The 22,203-nt window shown below is 38.2% G+C and overlaps 1 protein-coding gene and 1 long non-coding RNA gene across 2 annotated transcripts; both read right to left on the bottom strand.

Moving 5' to 3' along the window:
• Positions 1 to 542: 542 nt before the first annotated feature.
• Positions 543 to 12,921, bottom strand: sgpl1 (sphingosine-1-phosphate lyase 1). Its single transcript, XM_052572671.1, has 14 exons — positions 12,688 to 12,921; positions 8,851 to 9,016; positions 7,822 to 7,889; positions 7,416 to 7,563; positions 7,089 to 7,168; positions 6,117 to 6,245; positions 5,007 to 5,095; positions 4,606 to 4,714; positions 4,415 to 4,513; positions 4,167 to 4,313; positions 3,561 to 3,799; positions 3,252 to 3,398; positions 2,929 to 3,049; positions 543 to 2,436 (listed from the first exon to the last, which is right to left on the bottom strand). The coding sequence occupies exons 1-14, from the start codon at positions 12,697 to 12,699 to the stop codon at positions 2,272 to 2,274; spliced, it is 1,719 nt and encodes a 572-aa protein (XP_052428631.1). The 5' UTR covers positions 12,700 to 12,921; the 3' UTR covers positions 543 to 2,271.
• Positions 12,922 to 18,221: 5,300 nt separating this feature from the next.
• On the bottom strand, positions 18,222 to 21,783 carry LOC127970620 (uncharacterized). The gene is made up of 2 exons (XR_008156639.1): positions 18,520 to 21,783; positions 18,222 to 18,447 (listed from the first exon to the last, which is right to left on the bottom strand). It is a non-coding gene; the product is annotated as an uncharacterized LOC127970620 (long non-coding RNA).
• Between the last annotated feature and the right edge of the window lie 420 nt (positions 21,784 to 22,203).

Raw genomic sequence — 22,203 nt, 5'->3', positions numbered from 1 at the left:
AACAGTTGAGTTTTACCATCTGGCAGTAGCACTTTTAGCTTAGCTTAGCCAAAGACTATACCCAAGACATGTCACTCATATAGTTTTGAATAGGGAAAAATGCAACGCTCAATATGGTCGCTCAGTCGGTCAATATTAAAGATACTATGGCTAGGAAAGAAAGAAGTGGGAGCAGGAAATGTCCACGAGATGGGATTCAAACTCAGGACGCCCACAGTGCGATGGCAATGTTTGTCAGCGTGGTGCCCTCAAGGCTATCGTCGCCCAGAAATACATATTTTATTTGAATTTTCACATTTTTTGGAATGCTGTGTTTTTAGAAGTGAGATGCAAGGCAGTGAAATTATTATTATTATTTTAAAGTAAAACTGTTTAATTGAACATGTTTTTAGAAAGCTGCAAAATACACAAGTTCAACACATCTGTCAAGCAAATTTACATAGCAAAAAACAAAGTTAGTGCAGTGTATCCAAAACAAGTTCTGAGTGAACGGCCCTTATTCAGTAAAACAGTGAAAAGTAAATCTATTGCTGACCAGCATATTTATTTCAAGACAAAGTTTATTGATTTATACAGGAACAACAAAAGCACAGGACAAAACTGAAATGGATTGCATGATGTGGTAAAGGCCCAGTCCCTGAGGCTGATGTAGCTACTGTGTTAACCTAATAGCACACACCCTGACGTCAGTGGAAGGCATTTAGGTGAATGCTGTTAGTTTTGTGCTTTATACAACCAGAACCGTAGAGGTCATGTAATGCTTCAAAAATTCAGATCAAGGTGCCACAGTTACAGTAGTTACAGAGTATTGCATAAAGACATTGAAATGCTTATTTTAGGCAAGAAGGGTAACCGTTTAAAGACAAACTTCCACATCTATGTCCTAGCCTAAGGCATGTTACAGTTCTTGAGATTATACTGTACTACACTGGTATCATACAGAAGAAAACGGTCCTACATCCTACTTGAAGCACCCCAAAAAGAGGTTAAAAAAAGTACATGGAAATTACTGAATTAAAAAAAAAAAAAAAAAAAAAAACCCACACACATTGAAATATGAGACATTATATTAGGGATTTAAAATATAAAAACACACACAGTGGTCACACATATTATTTTTTTTATAGTGCTTAAGGGATTACGCTGCTGAGAAGAGCTGGTGTGATGTTTCCATGGTACCATGTCATCACTTCCTCATATCACAGACTGCGTGCACAAAAAATTAATTTCCCTTCTTGCTGTTCCAGGCCTTAGGTTTCATTCAGTTGAGTTAAGATCCCAAACAAATACAACACAAAAAAAGAAAGACTCATGAATCTTGATCGGTCTTTGAAAACCATTGTCAGTGAGTACCATAACCTGGAGCATGACATTGACAGATGATCAAAACGCCCACTTACGTGACATTTTTCTGAATTTGGATTTGGAAACCACTAATGATTACTTTTAAATTTTAGATCTGAGGTAGATAGGGTGAAACGTGATAATTGAAAACCCAAACGGATGGGAATTTGAACCTGGAAATATGGTTAATCTTCACAACCTGGTCTGTAGAATTGTTACATTTTGCCCGGATTTCATTTTCCATAGGTAACTTAAAATCAGAAACATTTTCTCTTAAATTAGGATGAATGTTTTGAAATTGGATTAAATCAAATGTATCCAAGTTATGGGGAATTTCAAATAAATAGTTACAATTACCGTATACATTTGCTAGACCGGTTCGCCTGAGCAGTACTACCATCATAAAATGGTCTGCGATGTTTTCTAGTTTCTATTGTGAGAGAAGAGGAGAGAATGGGAATATTTAAAATAATAACACCCATGGCTTATCCATGTCGATAGTATTATGGGTTTTGGTCTAATCTGCATTATTTCAATAACATGTCAAATGTAAAATCAATGCGTCAACATTATGCCCTGGTATCCTGAGTGGCAGAAGACACTTCCAAAGACAACAGCTGAAATGCAATTAAACACATATGGGGTGAACTGGTCATAAAAATGACACAAGTAAAACTGCACTCACTGGTCACCAAAATTAAATGAATAAGTCCCAGACCCTTCACAGACTCACAAATGTTTGTGCAGCTGTCTCTATAGCCTTACAGACTGTCGCTCTTTAGTCACAAATCCCAAAATGTCAGGTGACGATGGCTTATACATAAAATAGTTAGTTGTAAATAGAGGACTTAATAAAGCAAATGAATGATTAGATTGTGGTAAACATCCCTTCAGCCAGCTAAGGGTGGAGATCCCCAACAGTCAATCTCAGTGCGCTTTGGAGTTGCCATTCAAGTGGTTCTTATGGTTTTTGTGCTGCTTGCTCTGTATCTTGGGAACCTCAGTGCTATAGAGGCAGTCCAGAAAGCCCTGTGAGACCTCAGTCACCATCGATCGGTCAGGAATGGACTGGGCCATACCATAGATGGCTCCCTACAACATAAAGGGGAAAGTTAATTCAGAGTAATTTCATTATGGTTTATCAGATGGGTTTACATGTACAAATAGACTGAAGTGGACTGGAGCGCCAATTGTGGATTTTACTCATCTGTGTTCTTGTGTACAATTGCCTGACAAAAATAGCTATATACAAACTTCAATTCTAAACTGAATTTGGTTGGACAAAATCAGTTTAAATACATACATTTGTTAGAAGTGAATCTTGTCACTGTGTAGGAAAATTTTATTGTATTAATACATTTATTCAAGTATGCATGCATTAAACTGATCAAAAGTGAAGGTAAAGACCTTCACGTTGAACTTTCCATTCATGAAATAATCCTTATTGTTACTGCATTTTAGTATATATGCAAATAAATGCAGGCTTGGTGAGCATAAGAAACTTTTGAACAAACCCTTTTTTTATTGTTATCTTAATAGTGAACAGTATATTGAATAAAAAAAATAAAAAAAAAGGAAACTCACCATTCCCGTAGTCTTCTCTTTAGGATTCTTCATGATAATGGCTACTTCTCTCTTCACATCGCTGATGAACTGCTCCGCTACACCAGGCTGTGTGTGTAGCATTGTGACACAAATATGGATGCTGAAAGAGAACAACAAATGAGCCACAAACAATGATCTAAGGAACAGCTTTTCTGACCATTGCTTATAATTAATGCTTTGATACCTATACATAATAAAAAGACTAATGATCGATTTGAATATGTCCTAACCTAACTGCCTTTCATTACATTAGTTTGCATAACCTGCACATTCCACACGGAGCACATTTTGTTTAACCATACCTAGATGGAAACTGCAGAGTGTTGAGATTCCAGCTCTTTGAAGTCAGTGCATTAGATAAGCGAAAGATGTCAAAAACATCAGAGCCTAGTGCCACCACAGACACTTCTGGGTCCCCGAATACAAACACCCCATCAATTTGACGGATTCTGTTGGAAGGAAGAGTTTTAGGATGTTGTTTCTGTGTACAATGCCTGTCCTGGCATGTAAATGTTACCTGCCATGCAAATTTACATTTACCACAGTTGATATTCAAAGCAACACCTTGTGTCTTTCATGCGTTATATTATATTAGAAGTATTAATACCTACCCTGCTTTGATTTTACGGGCTGTCTCAACAACTTTCTTGGTGGCTTCAACATATCCCTTCTCACCCATGTGCATCATAGTAGCCCAACAGGCAGCAATTATGCCTCCAGGCCGAGAGCCAGCCATGGACGGAGACGCATAAATTCCTCCCTGCCAATCAGGTGCTACGAAATACTGGTAGTGGCGATACTTCTTCTCACTGTATAGCACCACTGAGGAACCTTTGGGAGCATAACCATACTGTAGGGGAAAAAGACACTTAATTTAAAATAAAATCAACTTTGCATTTAATTTCACAAAGTCATCTGTGCAGATAACATTAAAAATGTTAGTATATTTAATTAAAAATACATGTGAAAAAAATGGGAAAAAAGCATAATTGTTTAAAGCAATTACTCAAGTCTTTAGTGTCACATGACCCTTCAGAAATCATTCTAATATGCTGTTTTTTACAGCTGCAAGCAGTTGGGTTTTATTAAAGTTATAAATAAATAAATATTAATATATATATATATACATACACACACACACACACACACACACAAAACTAAATATTTATTACTTAAATACTTAAATCTTTATCTTATTCTCAGTATTCAGTTCTCACCTTATGTGTATCTGCTGAGATACTGGTCACACCTTTGACCCGGAAATCAAAAGGATCAAGTTTGAAACCCGCCTTTTCCATAAAAACTATTAGGAACCCTCCCAAACATGCATCCACATGGAATGGGATGTTGTATTTCACTGCAAGCTAAAAGAATATATGAGAATTTAAAATACTGACAATGCAGAATAATTAATACCACAACATGGGCATGAGATTACATGCCCATCTGAATAAGCAAACATTACCTTCGCCACTTCTACTATAGGGTCAATAATTCCATGGGGGAACTGAGGTGCTGAACACACCAGCATTGCTGTGTTTCTAGAGATGGCCCTCCTCATTGCCTATGACCAAAAAAACAAAAGGTTTCATTTAGATTAGGTGACCATCAGGCTAGTCAATATTCACAAAAATGTGCCAAACCAGACAGTACTACCTTCACATCGACTTTCATGGTCTTCTTGTCTAGAGGTATGTGAATGAGCTTCATCCCAAAATAATGTGCTGCTTTGTCAAACGCTGCATGGACGCTCAGTGGTGCAATACTAGTGTACAGACAAAACAAAAATGACAAAAAAACATTACACCAAGGGATTGAATAAAACAACAAACACGAATTCTGTCAAGAAAAATAAATCTGTAAAACCGGAGTGCACTTTTAAATATAAAGTTGCACGGTTTATACTGTACATCTCATGTAAATGAGTAGCCATCCATAGTAGAACACTTATATGTTTATATTGTTTACAGTGTGGGTTGACAACTACAGTAAATTGACCCAAACAGTATTTTAACTGCAGAGGCTGAATGTTTTGACTAGACTGAGAGGATACTTACATCTCTGGGTGTTTAATGCCACGTTCATGAGCCATGTCTCTGTAGGCCTTGCATGCCATCAAGATGCTTTCTGTTCCACCTGAAGTAACCTTTTCATGAAAGGAATACACAAAACAAATGGTTTGAGGCAACAAAAGTAATGTGATGTTATACGATACAGTCTTCAAATTTTTTAACAATTGACTGAAAAATGAGCAAATGGAAATTAATTTGGGATTGACCAAAGGGTCTCTCAAATTGTCCCAAACATACTGTTCAAGTTTACGGGAGTGGATCAAAAACTGTCTAGATGAATGAAATACTCAAGTCAAGCCGCTTTTCTCTTTGTCCTGTTAAAGTTGTAAAAATACTTAAAGGTGCTGTAGGGAACTTTTGTAAAAAAATATTTTGTACATATTTATTAAACCTGTCATTATGTCCTAACAGTAGAATATGAGACAGATAATCTGTGGAAAAAAAAAATCAAGCTCCTCTGGCTCCTCCCAGTGGTCCTATTGCCATTTGCAGAAACTCCATCGCTCCCGGTAAAAAACAACCAATCAGAGCTGCGGCCTGTAACTTTGTTTGTGTTCAAAATGTAGAAAAATGTATATAATAAGCGAGTACACCATGAATCCATTTTCCAAACCGTGTTTTTGGCTTGTCCTGAATCACTAGGGTGCACCTATAATAAGTGTTTATATTCGGACTATTTTAGATTGCTTCGGGGATACCGCGGCGGAGTAACCCAGTACCTTTGTGATTCTTCATAGACATAAACAGAGAGAAGTAGTTCCGGCTACGATGTTCTTCCACAAGACGCAAGCAGTTCTGTTTATTAACCGCTAGAGCATCAAAAGTTCCTTACCGCAGCTTTAATTCTGCTGCTGTGTGAATGTAGTAAATGTATGTGACTCTCATAGCGTTCTACAGATTCTTTAAAGGAGATATTTTTCAACATTCAGATATTATCTCAAGTGCAAAGTGTATTAATAATTTGAAAAAAATGAGTTTACTGACTTAGCAGTGGGAAACAAGGAGTATTTTACAAAATTGTTTGAATGAAACAACATTTTTGGAACTTCACACAAATGCATTGTTCCCTCAGGGAAGACAATGAGAAGGACTGACTGTGCCACAGGAGTCTGGGCCTCCATTAAAGAGGGCACACGTCATCCGCACCACTTCTGCCTCCATCTTCCTAACCCCAGGGAACAGGTCTGGGTGGAGGGGGTTGGACCAGGCAAACTCCCCATACACCTACAAAACAAAATCCAAGAATTGTTTCTTATATTATAGAGCCTCTGCTTGATACAAAGGTAAAGTAAAAATCAAAGCAAGTGTTCCCCAACCTTGTTTGTCATATCAACCCACAACCCCATCAAATAACACTTCATCAACAAAAGTAATTGGAGGGCCCATAGTCAGATTATTATTTTAAGAAATAAAGAAATTAACTATTAAGCAAGAATGCATTCAATTAATCAAAAGGTGACAGCAAATACATTTATAATGTTACAAAAGATTTCGATTTCAAATAAATGCTGTTCTTTTTGACCTTTATTCATCAAAGAAACAATCCTAAAAATGTATCACATTTTCCACAAAACATTAACATTAAACTACAGTTATTGTACTGTAATATTTCCCTTTTTTTCTTCTATACAAACCAACAAAATGCAGCCTTAGTGAGCCTAATATAAAAAAATAAATTAAACTTTACTGACCCAAACCTTTTGAACCTTACTAAAATTAAATTAGATGTTATCCTGGACAAAATATATCTAATTGAATAATTACCAGTATCATTTCTAATTATTAATATCATCATAATTATTAAAGTCACCTTTTTCTGAAAATCAATACTGTTGGTGAATCAAAGACAGTTACAAAACAAAGTTATATTATATTATATATATATATATATATATATATATGATTAAAAACTGCACACAATGTTTGCTTTTCTTTACTTATTTACTGAATTATGAGATTAACCTTGATTATTTCAATTTATTTTTTCTCCAGTTTTATAAATAAACTCAAATTTAAAAGTACCCTCTGGAAAACATATAGAACTAATGATTTGCAAGGCCATTATACCTTCACCAGGAGATCTGTGAGCTTCTCATCCCCCCAGTAGACTGCACCGGACACTTTGCCTTTTGCCCAGTCTACCTCACCTGAAATCATGAGTTTGAAAAAATATTGAGGACAATAGTGGGACACTGACTTCAAATACCATATAAACCAGTGACATTATACCCTATTAAACTAACTTGCTTGCAAAGAAACTGCACCCACACTGAAGGGCAAATTCAGTCTGAGAACATCTGGCGGAAAATTAAAAGTTCTGACTTATCCTCAAAGCCTTTGGGCTATTTCCCCATTCTAAAAGATGGGAGTTAGGACAGGCTTCAGGTGACTCACTCAGTGTCTCATACTCCCTGATCTTGTCAAGGAGCTGTTTGTGGGTGAGGCCCTGCGCAGGCAGGAGTTTGGTGTAGCTCATGCCTTCCTTCAGCGTGCACAGACTCACTGACATGTCATCCAATGCCTTGTTGAGCTGATCTTGAATCTGATAAGAGAAGATTCAAGAGAAAACAAAGTGTCATAATCTCGGGATTATTTTATGAACATGAACCAGACATGTTGCGCTCCGTTCAGGTTAATGACACAACGTAAACCCTGGAATGATCACAGGGCCATAATGTGAAAGTGTGTTAAAGGCTTAATTTCCTCTTCAGCATGAGAGTGGTGACTTAATCATCGATCAATGAGTCAGAAAGAGAAGTCTGAACGAAGGAAGGGAAGTAGACAACCACTAGATGCTTACCGCTGCTCCAATAAAGGGGATTTTTCTGATGATTTTAAAGAACTGCTTCTTTACCCTTGACGTCAGACCTAGAAAACATGACACAATGAGCAAACTGCGGTGAAGACGTGACATGAAATGTCTCTTTGGTAAGGCATTTTTCTAAACTTTAGTTGCGGTCAAAAACATTCAAGCCCCAAGACTGCTTGAGTATTTTAAAACAATCTTATTTTCAACAGAGAAATTTACAAAATCTGAAGTTTGCCATGTAAAATTAAACAAATGAGAGACCTCAGTCTAAATGTTTGGGTTTTCTCCCTCAGGTCATGTGAAATCATTGTTTCTGGATGATGACTCAACCATAACATGCAACGATAAATTCAAAAACAAAGCAAAAATGGGGTCTAGGTCACCAGTAGCGTATGAAGCTCACAAGTGCCACAGTCATTGTTCACGTGGCCTTGACATTTTGCAACTTTGTTTTAAGACTTCCTGACTTATGAATAGCAAGAAAAGGACAAAATCACTATTCACTTGCAATTAGTTTGCAACATTATGCAAGGTTTCATATTGTTGCATGATGGAAAAGACGACATTAGGTTATGACTGTGAAAAGACGTTATATTTTTCTCTCTTGACTCATGTAAAGATTTCTTCAAGATAATGTAGACTACCATTTAAAAACAACTTCCTGGTAATTAAAAGGCTTTTAATGCATTTTAATGTGACAGGACAGTAAAGAGGTTAGAGGAAAGCACTGGGCAGAGAGAATGGGACCATGAGACGGGAACTGAACTTGGGTTGCTGCAAGTGCTTTTTAAAAATAGTTATACTGAATAGTATTGATCTTTCACAATATCACTGTTCTACTTTGTAGAAAGAACTATTATTACTAAGAACTATTAATACTTAGAAAGTATTACTTTCTACTTTAAAAGAAACTTCTCTCAAAAAATTTTTACCGACCTACAACTTATGAATGATTGTGCAAACCTGACAACATGTTTAAAAACATTTTGATAAAAAAATTGGGTGATCAATGGCGCTTACTCTCTGGTTGGAAAAGGAAGCCCTTTAGCCACACCACACCAAGTGTGAACAGCAAAGTGGTTGCAATGATCTGCCATGGCTCCAGACCAGCACACTGAGAATTCACGAAGCGCCGAGCCTCCTCTATGTACAGTAGAGCCATCTCTTTATACTCCTCCAAGGCACTCTGCATGAGGAAAGGAGAAATGTTACAGAAATAAACCCAATTTAAGCAGAAACCAACATACAGAAACCAAGAAAATGGCTGCTTACCGCCATTACAAGCAACAGCCACATAAATCAATCAACAAGCACTGATAGAAGATTCAACAGACATCCTAATACTTAAATTCTTTAGGGTTAGGCTCTATTTCAACAATAAGTAGAAAAATTTTGGCCCAGATTAGCATAATTAGAGTTTACCATCGCAGATGGAGTCATACTTATTGTCTCAGGAGCTTTGATTCAATAATGACACTGTAAATTGTATAAGCAGTATATCTAACTTTAGCCACAAGAAACAAGGAGAGCTTAGTAGATAACCATTTCACTCAATGAGATATTGTTCCTGCTGGCCACACCTTATTCATTATGAGAAGAAAAAAAGGCTTCTAAGGATATGGGTGCAAAAAAAAGAAAAATACAAATTTAAGTCTACACTGAAGTCCATATTTATAAATAGTTTGTCTCGTTTAAAAAGGCAGTAAAATGCATATCTGGCAGATGCATTTCACAATCAACATTTTTTACAGCACAGTGTGGTTTTGCTTGATAACAGCGCAGATTGTTTCCCAATAGCATCCCCATAACAGCACACAGGAAATCTGGAGGTCAGCTGAACAAAGTCTTAGCGAACCATATTCATGAGCATATTAACTCCTCGTCATCTACGATGAATGAGCTTCTCATTTTGACTAAAAGCGATCAGTTGAATTTTGTTTAATTTGAACATGTAAAAAGCACTAGTTATGCTAAGAATCATACATTATCTTGAATGTAGCACAATAAATGAGGTGTAATTAGATTACTAGATTAATAAAACTATCATTTAGTTAAGGAGGTAATGACTGAATCAGGCAGGAGCAACATCGCCTAAGTCCATGGGAAGCTCTCCGACAGGTTTAGCAGGGTTTGCCAAATACAGTAGATTCAGAAGAGCAGGTAAACAGGTCATGCGAGCGAGCATTTGAAACTTTGACCAGGGGCCTATTTCTTTGTACGTTGCTTACTCAGTTAGCTGAATTTGATCGTTGATTTGGCATGATCTTGGATTGGTTGATTCTTCGAAACTAATCCCGGAGTTGCTGTCATAGCAACAGGTCCTTAAACTTAAACCTGTTCGGAAGCAGGCTTATTTCAAGAAAACAGGGTTAGATTGCATCGTTTTAAGCAGAAATGATGCTTAAAATCTGTCCCAGCCACAGTTACTTTATTAGAAGAGTACCCTTCTGATCCAGGTACAGTGACTTACAATAACATTATTTATAATGTAAAAAAAACAATGCAAAAAAAATCTATAATAGACACAGCCAGGTTTACACATTGAAAAATGTATTTGTGAAAAAAAGAATTACTTTAGAATTGTATTGGAGTCTTACAGCTAATCTGAGCATGCAGCTATTATGGGAGTGGCTTGATGGAGTGCAGGAGATGCAGATAACATGATCTTGACCCTTAAGAAACTTTCACACTGCAATTTAACAAATCTGCTTCAAAGATAAAATTAACTGAACTGATAATTACACCACTGAAAAAAATTACAAAGCCTGTGCAAATACTAGAAATCATGAATAGTTAAATTGGGAATCATGTTTAAAAATAAAAAAAAAAGTGCATATTTTTATTTATCTATTATTACATTCATAGTTTTGTTCACTTGGCTGCTTTCAGAGATTTCTTTGTCAAATTTTTTCGTCAGGTGACTTTTTTTAAATATATGATGTCATTGCATTGCTGTCTAGCTGCCAGCCAATCGCTGCATTGCTGATCGTGGTCTCAAGAAATGTGGAACACGACTGCGCTGAAATGAGATCTTTAAAGACAGAATCCCTAGCAGTCTTATGTAACAAGATCTCAAGACAGCTTCTCAGTGCATAACGTGCCATAAAATGCTGAGATTATGTTATCTCGTGAAAGGGGCAAAAGGCAAGAAAAGAGACACATTGCAAAAGAGATTAACAGAAGTGCACGTCTGCTATGTTGTAAACCTGACAGATAACATGACTGTTTCTAGAAAATAGGATGTCACCTCAAACTGCTTGCTTTCAGCTATTAGTGTACTGTACTGGATACAATCACACCCTCTTTAGTCGAGCTTTGATTGTTTGTCCATTGTTGAGTCAAAGAGCTCAAGTTTCTAATGGAAATATTCAGATGTCTCTAAACCAAGATCAAACAGAAAGTCTTATAGCAGCTGTCCATCTTTTAAAACTCTCAAGATTTACAGTAATGCATCCTGTAACATGTAACTATGATAAAGGTTTAAATAAATACATTGTTAGGTCTTTGATCTAAACAGCTAATAGTATATACAACAAATTTTGTCAGTGTATTTGTCCACTAATATTCAATGTTTGGTGTCATTTTTAATTAAAAACATTTCTTTAAACTGATCAGTTTATACCTATTATTTTCTTTTCATCTAATAATAATAATAATAATAATAATAAAAATAATAAAATAAATAATAATAAAAAAATAAAAATAAAATAAAAAAGTTAAAAATGTATCACAATTTTTTATACATTGTTTAATTCTACCGAACTGATTATAATAAATGTTTCCTAAGCAGCACAAAATCAGTATATTAGGATCAGATGACACTGAAGACTGGAGCGATGGCTGCTGAAAATTTAGCTTTGCAATTTGAAAATATAGTAAAATAGAAAACAATCATTTTAAATTGTAGTAATAATTCATTTTTTTGACTATTTTTTTATAGATTTAAATCGTCAATAATGGTGTATATTGAACACATTTGTACTGAATATAATTAAAAAGTCATCCCAGTCTCAGTAAAAGTGAATCGTGACTGAGGCTTTCATTCCTAGTAATATATCCTTTGAGTTTCACAGAAGAAATTACGTCTTGCAAGTTTGTAATGACATAAGGGTGAGTATACAATGACTTTTTATATTATTTTTTGGGTGAACCATCTCTTTAATAGTTCATTAACACACATTAAATCTCTCAGCACATCACATGAGCATCAGACTAGCCAAAATACAACTCAACAGATGCTGCTGGACACCAGTCAAAACAGATCTGGCCCCATTGTACACCCCCTTGTTAAGAATAGCACTTCCTCTGTGTCTGAGTCTGTTCACAGGAAGTCTTCTGATCAACACATACACAATGAAACAACATTTCCCTCTCTGCACCTGGTTGGTGCACAAAGATGAACGATTATTACAGAGAATTTACATGAAGATAAAGTAGTTTTATAACAGCTCTCACCTATAACACTTTAACGTCTCCTTTACACATCACAGAAGACATATGCTACATAAAATTTGACATGATAATAAACAGATATTGTTTATTTCCCTGTAACCAGTATGACATTCGTCTCTAATAAAATGACACTTCAAATGGATTACCATCTTTCTACACGATAAAACCACCTGAATTACCAGCACTGCACGAGAAACATCAAATATCAGAACAAAGTGCTGCTTATAGGTCTGATCCACTGAAACACAGTGCAAATTAAGTATGTTGAAAAAAGGAACAAAATACGAGATGCTTTCTTTATACAGTCGAAGCTTTCATTGTGACATAATAACATAATGTTTAGAAAACTGGAACATACTAGATTTAAAGCACAGCTGATTTCTAATTGACATTATGCCCACTCACCCTGTAGTCCATTTTGTTTGCCAAGGTTACAGCCTGTCTGAAAACGTCGTTTCTTCAACAGCTCTGGGGGAAACGGGGAAGACGGCCAGAAAGATCTTTGTTCGGCTTGTTGTGAGAGCGAGCGTATGCCCCGTTGCATGACACAATCAGAGGAGCAAGCTTATATCAGGAAGTGCCGACGCGATTTGCGTTCAGGCGTGTCTGCGCGTTCGCTGATCTTCAAACACCGCAAGCGAATTAATCACAGAGATTAGTCCAGCACACATGCTGTTAGTACATGTGAACCTCACACCGTTCGCAGATTCGCCACAGTTACATGATCTTTTTCAGGGGGGTCAGTGGTGTAGAGTTTCTTTTTTTGATAAATCTTGTAGTGACTTTGCGATAGTTCAAAGTTTATTGTAGCCTATTGTTGTTGTTGTTGTTATTATTATTATTATTATTATTATTATTATGGATTATCACTGTTGTTGTTGATGATGATGCGTAATTATTTATGTAACGTTAGCCTATATTTTCTTTTTAGAATTATTTAAAAGTTTTAATAAAATTTTAACAATCAGAAAGCCTCACAATTTAGGTTTTTCTTTTCACTGGTAAAGAAGGGGCAACATAGGAATCTTGATTCATATTCAATGCATTAAAAACATTTTATCATAGGTTATTTACAGTAAATGATTAACTGAGCTGTTGGGCTGTACTGGTGTTTTCTTTTTGTGTTGGTTTTATAATCCATTGGTGAGTTGAAAAGGCAATGCTTTGTACGGTCACTAGATGGCGCTATTAGTTTTGAAGGAAAGACGTGTATTGGTAAAATGTTCATATTCTTGTATTGTTTTCAATAGTGTTATTTAATATGTTCGTGAGTAGGCCAACGCGAACAGTAACATTAGGATTCTTTGTTTAAAACACTTTTATTATTAACCAAATAAATAATCTCATTACATTTGTTTTGTTTTGTTATCATTTGTTCTTCAAAATAATAACATGGGATTCTGGCTAATTTAAAACTACTTTGTAAAATATAGGTGTTGATTCTGTGGGCAGAAAATTAGCTCGTTTAAAAATATTTTCCACACTTTTAACTAATTTATTATTAGTATCGAAAATAAATGATGAATGCATGGTGATTTCAATGTCACCTTCATACAGCAAAAAAAGTTGAACATTTATTATTTTTTTTATTAAAAAATAAATAAATGAATAAACCCCTGGGGAAAAAATGGAAAAAAGGGCTACATTTATATATTTATATATTTTATTATTTTATATATTTATGATTGTATATATATAGCTATATATATAGCCTATATATATATATATATATATATATATATATATATATATATATATATATATATATATATATATATATAAAATCCTGCAAATTTATTTAAGTGTTAATAGCTTCAGTTTATCAAAATTATTTATAACTCTTTTGTCCCCTCTATTTTCCTCATTCCCAAGGGAAAAAAACTGCAAACCCCAAAACTGCATGGCAAGTTAGAAAGATGAATTCTATTCAAGTTTGTGTGAAAAGCTGTAGTTGAACCCAGTTATTCAGAGCATCACTAAAGCTTGATTATTGAGGATTACCCCCAGATTGCTAAAAAAGCAAATAGAGTTTTAGCAAGAAGCTCTTGGCTATTCAATTATAATTGGTGTATTCGGTCATAACCAGCATATGCGTTTTGGCACAATGGGTGGATTCTAAAAGAAACCTCAACAGCACATTAAAACTACATTACTGCTTACAAGAAAGTGTACTCAAGATCTTTCTGGTCTCGATGCGCACACCGTTCCAAAACGCGCACACGTCTCCAAAGGTGCACGTTTTACCACAAATGAGTTGACATTGTTTGAGTTTTAACAAGAGGTGTACATATGGCATCCGGGGTTGTAATTCAATGTTTTTAAGTTGTTGTTTTTGTCTTCGCAGTGAAGTTTCCTATTCTTCTTTATGTGGCGCTTTTCCCGCGTCGGAACAAGAGAGAAGAATTAAATAGCTTTTCTGACAGTTTGGGACAAATGGATGGCAAAAAGCTGGTCAGCGAGTTTCAGTCCTTGATTGCCTTCTTCAGATGCCCTTCAAACAAATCCTGGCGATGAAAATAAAGCTCCACCTGGTACTTCTGTTTGCTAAAATAATAAGAAACAGATTTCGTTTCATAAATAATTGCAATATATTGTTAAGTGCAGCAGATGAAGAAGTATTAGTCAAGATAGCGAGGCTAGGTATCACCTGCTTTTCAGTAAGACAACTTTTTTCTTATACCAGGTTCTTTGCGATATCTATGATTTCCACAGCAAAAAAGTCACCCATACTTTGCATAAAAAGCAAGATATTACTAGTCACTGATTTAACAAAATAAATCGGGGGACAAATCTGACAGTCCTAAACCCACACCTGTCCCGCGATATCCCAATATGGATCTGGCATCAAAAGTTATTTGTAAAGCGGTAATATTTGGTTTACTTTGGATTATTTCGAGGCCTTGATAACAGCACGAAAACATTCTATATCTCCTTGCTTTGTTTGTCAATTTTGTTGAAAACATATGGTTATCAAATGTCCTACAAAATAGGCTACATATTTAGTTACACTGGCGACGAGTGCCTTTGTGAACACTTGGGCGTCATGGTAAATATTTTGCGACCTCAATAGTGCTCTTGGTCTCTAAAATAAATGAAGATTTATCAAGACATGGGGCCAAATGTAAACTCGTACTATCCCACCATTGTGAAAGTCTTTAGTTTGCAAGCGCGACCACATTTACGACGCGCGCACTGGGATGTTCTTAATAACGGTTTCCGTTTGGAGACACCAGTGCAATCTTCCCAGTGTTTTGTGCACTAGAGCACAATTTACGCACAGGAATGTCGCCACAAGGCACACAACGGCAATGACACTAAAATAAAATTGTTTATCTCAGTAATTATTTTCAGTTTCTAAAACTGAACATTTCTTGTTGAAATTGTCATGTTAACTGCCAATAAAATGTATACTACATTGTTCAATTCCTGCGTGATTATATGTCAAAACAAATAACATTAACTGGAAAATAATCCTGCTCCGTGAACTTTTTTTTATTACTCAGAAGTTGATGTGTGGGAAAACGTCATGAATATACAGTACAATTTTTACAATTCGATAATGATTAATTATAGAATACAAAATAAAGGCTCATAAGCAATTATATTTTCAATAAGCTGTTTATCTTGATGAAATGGTTTTAATTAGATTAAATTAATGCATAATTGCTAGGCTTTTATAAAAACAACAACAGACAACTATAGAAAACGTCACATTACATATTCTACCTTCTTTTTCAAATCTTCACTTGTTTATTTCTTAAAGCCGAAGGTACATTTCTGAAAGGGCCGTCTCTGATTGGCCACTTGACTCAATTTCTTTGCCCTAGAGCGCAGATATGACAAAGGGACATAAATGACGATTGGGCGCATCACCCTCTATTGTCCATTTGATTTATATATTAAGGGAATGAATAAGAGACCGCTTGTTTCTCACTGGTGGACAGGACGCGCAGTGCTGTAGACCCAACACCCTTACAGAACCTCGGTTTCACTGAGCCAGTCTGAAAGCCAAGAGGTAAGCATCTGAATTATGATAGATTCCTTATAGGTTGTTATTAAGACCTTGGGCTGAAGATGTCCTGTTATGTTTTTAATGTACAGAATGACTCCAAGATCCACGTGCAGGAAGGAAGGAGTGGGACCTTTAAATCTAACTGGAGTTTATCATTAGATTTCAAGTCTGGACCCATAGACATTACCAAGTGCCAAAAAATCTAATGCAACAGAGAATTAGGGTCTATTCAGGTAGAGTGGGACATCAGGTTGAGTGGGACACTTAAGCTTTTGGGTACTGTAAAGGGTTAATTTTGTAAGCTGTGTTGTAGCTGAATGTCTATTGGATATGAAATAAAGGTTGTGATTGATGTGACATCACAGATGTGGTCCAGTTGTTATTTTTCAAATTGCTTGACAACTGGGACCTCATGGTAAGTCACCCGGCATGTGTAAATCTATTTCAGAATAATAAGGTTGATAATTCTGTCACTTATGATGTAGCAATAAAACTTTTGCTTTTACATACATTTATACTGTCTGTGTATTAGAGATTAATAACAATTAGCATCTAACTGTATAAAATATTTGTGAAAATTTGATTCACAGCACTGTCCCACTCAACCTGACAGTGTTAGGTTGAGTGGGACAGTGCATTTCAGGTTGAGTGGGACAGTTTTAGGGCTAATGCTAGCAAACACAGTGCAGCCATTTCATGAACAAAAAGATAACATTTTAAAGTTAAACGTAATAATAATAATGTGTCTGACTATAAAATTTTTATTAAAAAAAATATTTTTCAATATACACAAGATGGCACCCATACAGAGAGAGAGAGAGAAAAAAAAGGAGTGACAGGGCAATACAGAAAAGGAAAAGACAGCAAAGTAGGAAAGGAAGAAAACTAAACCAGTGGAGTGAAGAGAGAATGGCAGGGGCTATTGAAGAATATGAGCAGGAGGTGACTGAAGGACACAAACCAAAATTAAAGCAGGCCAAAGGAGACAAAAAGAAACCAAAAACAACCAAAGTGCCTAAGCCTGCTGGTGTCCGCCCCCAAAAAGCTGCGTTTCCTCCCCTGCAACAGTTCAGGGAAGTGACCCCTATACTGGTTGTAAGAGGGTCTATGGGGATGCAAGTGACCCAAAGGCCAATGAGGAATGGGTGGCTTGCTGCCACTGCCAACGGTGGTATCATGAGTCCTGCGGAGAGCTCAACGGACTTATGGATGACTTCATCTGTCTTGGATGCATTCACTGAAGTTGTTAAAAGGATGTAGGCTTAATGAAAGTTCCATTCATTGAATGTATAGTGAAGTTTACAGTGTTACAATTTTTGCATTAGTTCCAGAAATGCATTTTTTTAAAATCCTTCCAAGTATTAATTAATTGAAGGTCCCTGTTGTTGTATTTTGCACCTCATAATGCGCCACACATTTTCAATGCATATATTCTGGTTTTTATTAACGTTTTACACAACTTCCCAACATCATTGGAATTGGGGTTGTATTTTGCTCATTTTAACCATAAAATAGTGTCCCACTTTCCCTAACAAAGTGTCCCACTCAACCTGATTGCTTCCAGTTTGCTGAAGAGGGTGTCAGATGGTGTTTAAAGATGAAGAGTTTGTTAATAAATACATAAATTGGGAAAATTTCACCATAGTGGCCTTCATTACAATCTATTTAAACAAAACACATAATATTAATACACTCTGATTTAGGTTGTTTAAAATGCAATTTACCAAAAAGTGTCCCACTTTACCTGACTTCACCCTAGAGCTTGGCAGCATAGACTCAGCAACTAAAGAATGCACATCTTCCTTCAACGAAGAGAACACCAGAAATAAAAGAATAAAGAAAAAGATGCCAGTTAAATCTGCAAGCAGAATTCAACTCAAAATGTGAAACTTGTGGATTAAATAAATTCAGTGCACACAGACTGAAGTGGTTTAAGTCTTCGGTTCTTTTATTTGATTTTAGCTCACATTTAACAAAAACACAACCCAAATTAGAATTAGAATATGGTGACATGCCAATCAGTCAAGGAACTCAAAACACCTGCAAAGGTTTCCTGAGCCTTCAAAATGGTCTCTCAGTTTGGTTCACTAGGTTACACAATCATGGGGAAGACTGCTGATCTGACAGTTGTCCAGAAGACAATCATTGACACCCTGCGAGTGAACAGTTTTAATGAGCTGAGTAACACAAAGACACAAATAAACAAAGAGGCTGAGAAGACGAACCTCCGTGGTGGTGGTGGTGAGGTGAGGAATCCGGATGATGGCGGAGAGAAGGTGAGTAGTCCGGATGACGGGAGTAGGCAGCAGGAGAGGATGGCACAGGAACTGCGGGGAATAGAGCTGAAGGTAAGGGTCCGTGGCTGAGTGAACGTGCGAAGAGTGGATGAGGTTCTGGGGAAAACACAGACATCCAACGCAGACAACACTTAAGCCAACGAACAGGGTAACCACATCAAACATGAAACAATGAGCTCACAAACACAAGACGTGAGACAAGCCAATATATAGTGGATGAGTAATGAGGGGCAGCTGTTGCTGATGACAATTAACAGAGACGCCCACAAGCTAATCAGTGCAGACACGAAACACACAGATATCACCACAAAGTGCAAAACCCCCCGAGATCACGGATTGCCAACCGTGACAGTACCCCCCCCCCCCTCTAAGAACTCCTCCTGGAGTTCCCAGAAGGGCCTACCTGCTGATTGTAGTCAAATAAGGGAGTGATCCAATATGTCCCTAGCAGGTACCCAACTCCTCTCCTCCGTACCGTAACCTTCCCAGTCCACCACATACTGGAATCCTTGTCCCCTCCTTCTCAAGTCCAGAATACGATTAACCGAATATGTCGGTTCCCCATCTACAAGATTACCAATTATTCAAAGTGCCCTCTAGGGGTATTAAAGGCGGTTTTCCATTCATCCCCCTTCCTGATGCGGACCAAATGATAAGCATTACGTGAATCCAATTTTGTGAATATGGATGCTCCCTGCAACCTCTTGAAAGCTGAAGACATGAGTGGTAAAGAATAGGTATTCTTTATAGTGATGTTGTTCAGCTCTCGGTAATCAATGCAAGGTCGCAGAGAACCATCCTTCTTACCCACAAAAAAAGAACCCCGCTCCGGCTGGAGAAGAGGAAGGACGGATGAACCCAGAGGCTAAGGAATCAGAAATGTATTTCTCCATGGCCTCCCTCTCAGGAATAGAAAGAGAGTATAACTTGCCCTTAGGCGGAGACTTACCTGACACTAAGTCTATGGCACAGTCGTAGGGACGATGTGGAGGGAAAGAAGCAGCACGGGACTTACCGAACACTTCCTTCAGGTGCAGATACTCAACGGGCACGTTTGGCAAAACCATGTTCTCCTTCTGAAAGACAGAAACCGGGACAACAGGACAAGCAGAAACCAGACAAGACTCATGACATTTTTGTGACAGTGTTAGAACCCTATTCCACTCGTGGATTATGCTTGGATAACCAGGGGTGACCTAAAACAATGGGAGCAACGGGGCAGTCCATAAGAAAAAAGGATATGGTTTCTTTATGGTTTCCAGATGTGAGCAGTGTGATGGGTTCAGTATGGTGTGTGACGTGAGGCAGTTCCTGGCCGTTGAGTGCGGTGACATGGATGGGGAGAGACACAGGAAGGACAGGAATGTTCAAGTGATGTGCAAGTGAAGAATCAATGAAATTACCTTCGACTCTGGAGTCCAGAAGGGGCGTGACATTCGTGATGTTGATTCTTCCACCGCAGTTTCACCGGAAGGAGGGTCGATGAGGACTTCTCAGCGGTGATCCCACCCGATAGTAGACTCAAGTTTACTATCGGGCTGGCTCTTTTACCGGGCATGAGTAGGTGTTATGAGCAGAGTCTCCACAGTACAAACACAGTCCTTGGGACCTCCGCCGTTCCCTCTCCCTCCGGGACAGCCGAGCTCTACCCACCTGCATGGGCTCGTGGTCGTCAACAGAACCGACCGTGTTCTCTCAACTCAAGTGCCCCCTAGCAGGAGAGATGGTAGACCTTGAAGGACTGGGTTGGCGGCCAGGCGATTAATCCGTGCGTCAATCTGTAGAGCCAACTCAATGAGTCCGTTAAGAGTAGGGGGCAGCTCGAGGAGGTAGATCTCTTGCTAAACACGGTCGGATAACCCATGCAGGAATCTATCCCACTGCGCCGCCTCGTTCCACTGGCACACGGCCGCCAGGGTGCGGAACTCGATGGAGTAGTCGGTTACTGAGGAAGAGCCTTGACGGAGTTCCGAGAGTCGATGAGCGGCTTCCCTGCGGCTTCCCCTGTCGCGGCCCGGTCGAAGACTCTCATTTCCTCAGAGAGGGCGTGGAACGAGGCACAACACGGGTGTTGATTTTCCCACACCGCCATCCTCCATAAGGCAGCCTTGCCAGATAATAATGTGAGCGTGAACGCTACTTTAGAATCCTCAGTAGCGAAGGTGCGGGGCTGTAGGTTGAAATGCATTGAAAACTTAGTTAAGAAAGTTTTGCAAAACGCTGGCTCACCTGCATAGTTCTCCGGCGCCGGAAGTCGCGGCTCTGGCCGGAAGTGGTCCTGGGGAATCTCCCGGGGGACGGACGGAGCAGGCGGTGCGATGGGCGCAGTGGGAGACGTTAGTTGATGGATCTGCTGGGTGAGCTCAGACACCTGTGCCACCAGCGCTTGGACAGCGCGTCCGGTGTTCGAGATGCTCTCCTGCTGCTGATCCATTCTTTTGACGCTGTGGTGCATGAAATCCATGAGGGTATTGGTGATCGCTGCTTCCATGGTGGTGAGATCGTTAAGTGATGGTGGATTAAGGAAAGTCTGGAAGCAGATGCGAGTGAACAGTTTTAATGAGCTGAGTGTAATACAAAGACACAAATAAACAAAGAGGCTGAGAAGACGACACTCCGTGGTAGTGGTGAGAAGGTGAGGAATCCGGATGATGGCGGAGAGAAGGTGATTAGTCCGGATGATGACGGTGAGTAGGCAGCAGGAGAAGATGGCACAGGAACTGCGGGGAATAGAGCCGAAGGTTCTGAGGAAAACACAGACATCCAACGCAGACAACACTTAAGCCAACTAACAGGGTAACCACATCAAACATGAAACAACAATCTCACAAACACAAGACTTGAAACAAGCCAATATATAGTGGATGAGTAATGAGTTGCAGCTGTTGCTGATGACAATTAACAGAGACGCCCACAAGCTAATCAGTGCAGACGCGAAACACACAGATATCACCACAAAGTGCAAACACCCCGAGATCACGGTTAAACAACCATGACACACCCTTCACAAGCACGGTAAGCCACAAACATTCATTGCCAAAGAAGCTGGCTGCTCACAGCGTGCTGTATTCAAGCTTGGATACCAAAGTCACTGCACCCGTTTACAAAGAAATTACCAAGAAATTAAAACTTTTATCCAAAGCGACTTACAGTGCATTCAGGCTAATTTTAGAGCACTTCATGTTTCCTTCTGCTGACTAGCTTTTTGAAGATGCTGATTTCATTTTCCAGCAGGATTTGGCACCTGCCCACAATGCCAAAAGCACCAAAAGTTGGTTAAATGACCATGGTGTTGGTGTGCTTGACTGGCCAGCAAACTCACCAGACCTGAATCCCAGAGAGAATCTATGGGCTACTGTCAAGAGGAAGCTGAGAAACAAGAGACCAAAATGCAGATGAACAAAAGGCCACTGTCAAAGAAACCTGGGCTTCCATACCACCTCAGCCAGTGCCACAAACTGATCACCTCCATGCCACGCCGAATTGAGCCACTAATTAAAGCAAAAAGAGCCCATACCAAGTATTGAGTACCTGTACAGTAATTTAACATACTTTCCAGAAGACCAACAATTCACTATTTTTTATTTATTTATTGGTCTTATGAAGTATTCC

This window comes from Carassius gibelio, chromosome B13, assembly GCF_023724105.1.
Source record: "Carassius gibelio isolate Cgi1373 ecotype wild population from Czech Republic chromosome B13, carGib1.2-hapl.c, whole genome shotgun sequence".
NCBI lineage: Eukaryota > Metazoa > Chordata > Actinopteri > Cypriniformes > Cyprinidae > Carassius > Carassius gibelio.
This window is presented reverse-complemented; position numbering and strand designations above follow the sequence as displayed.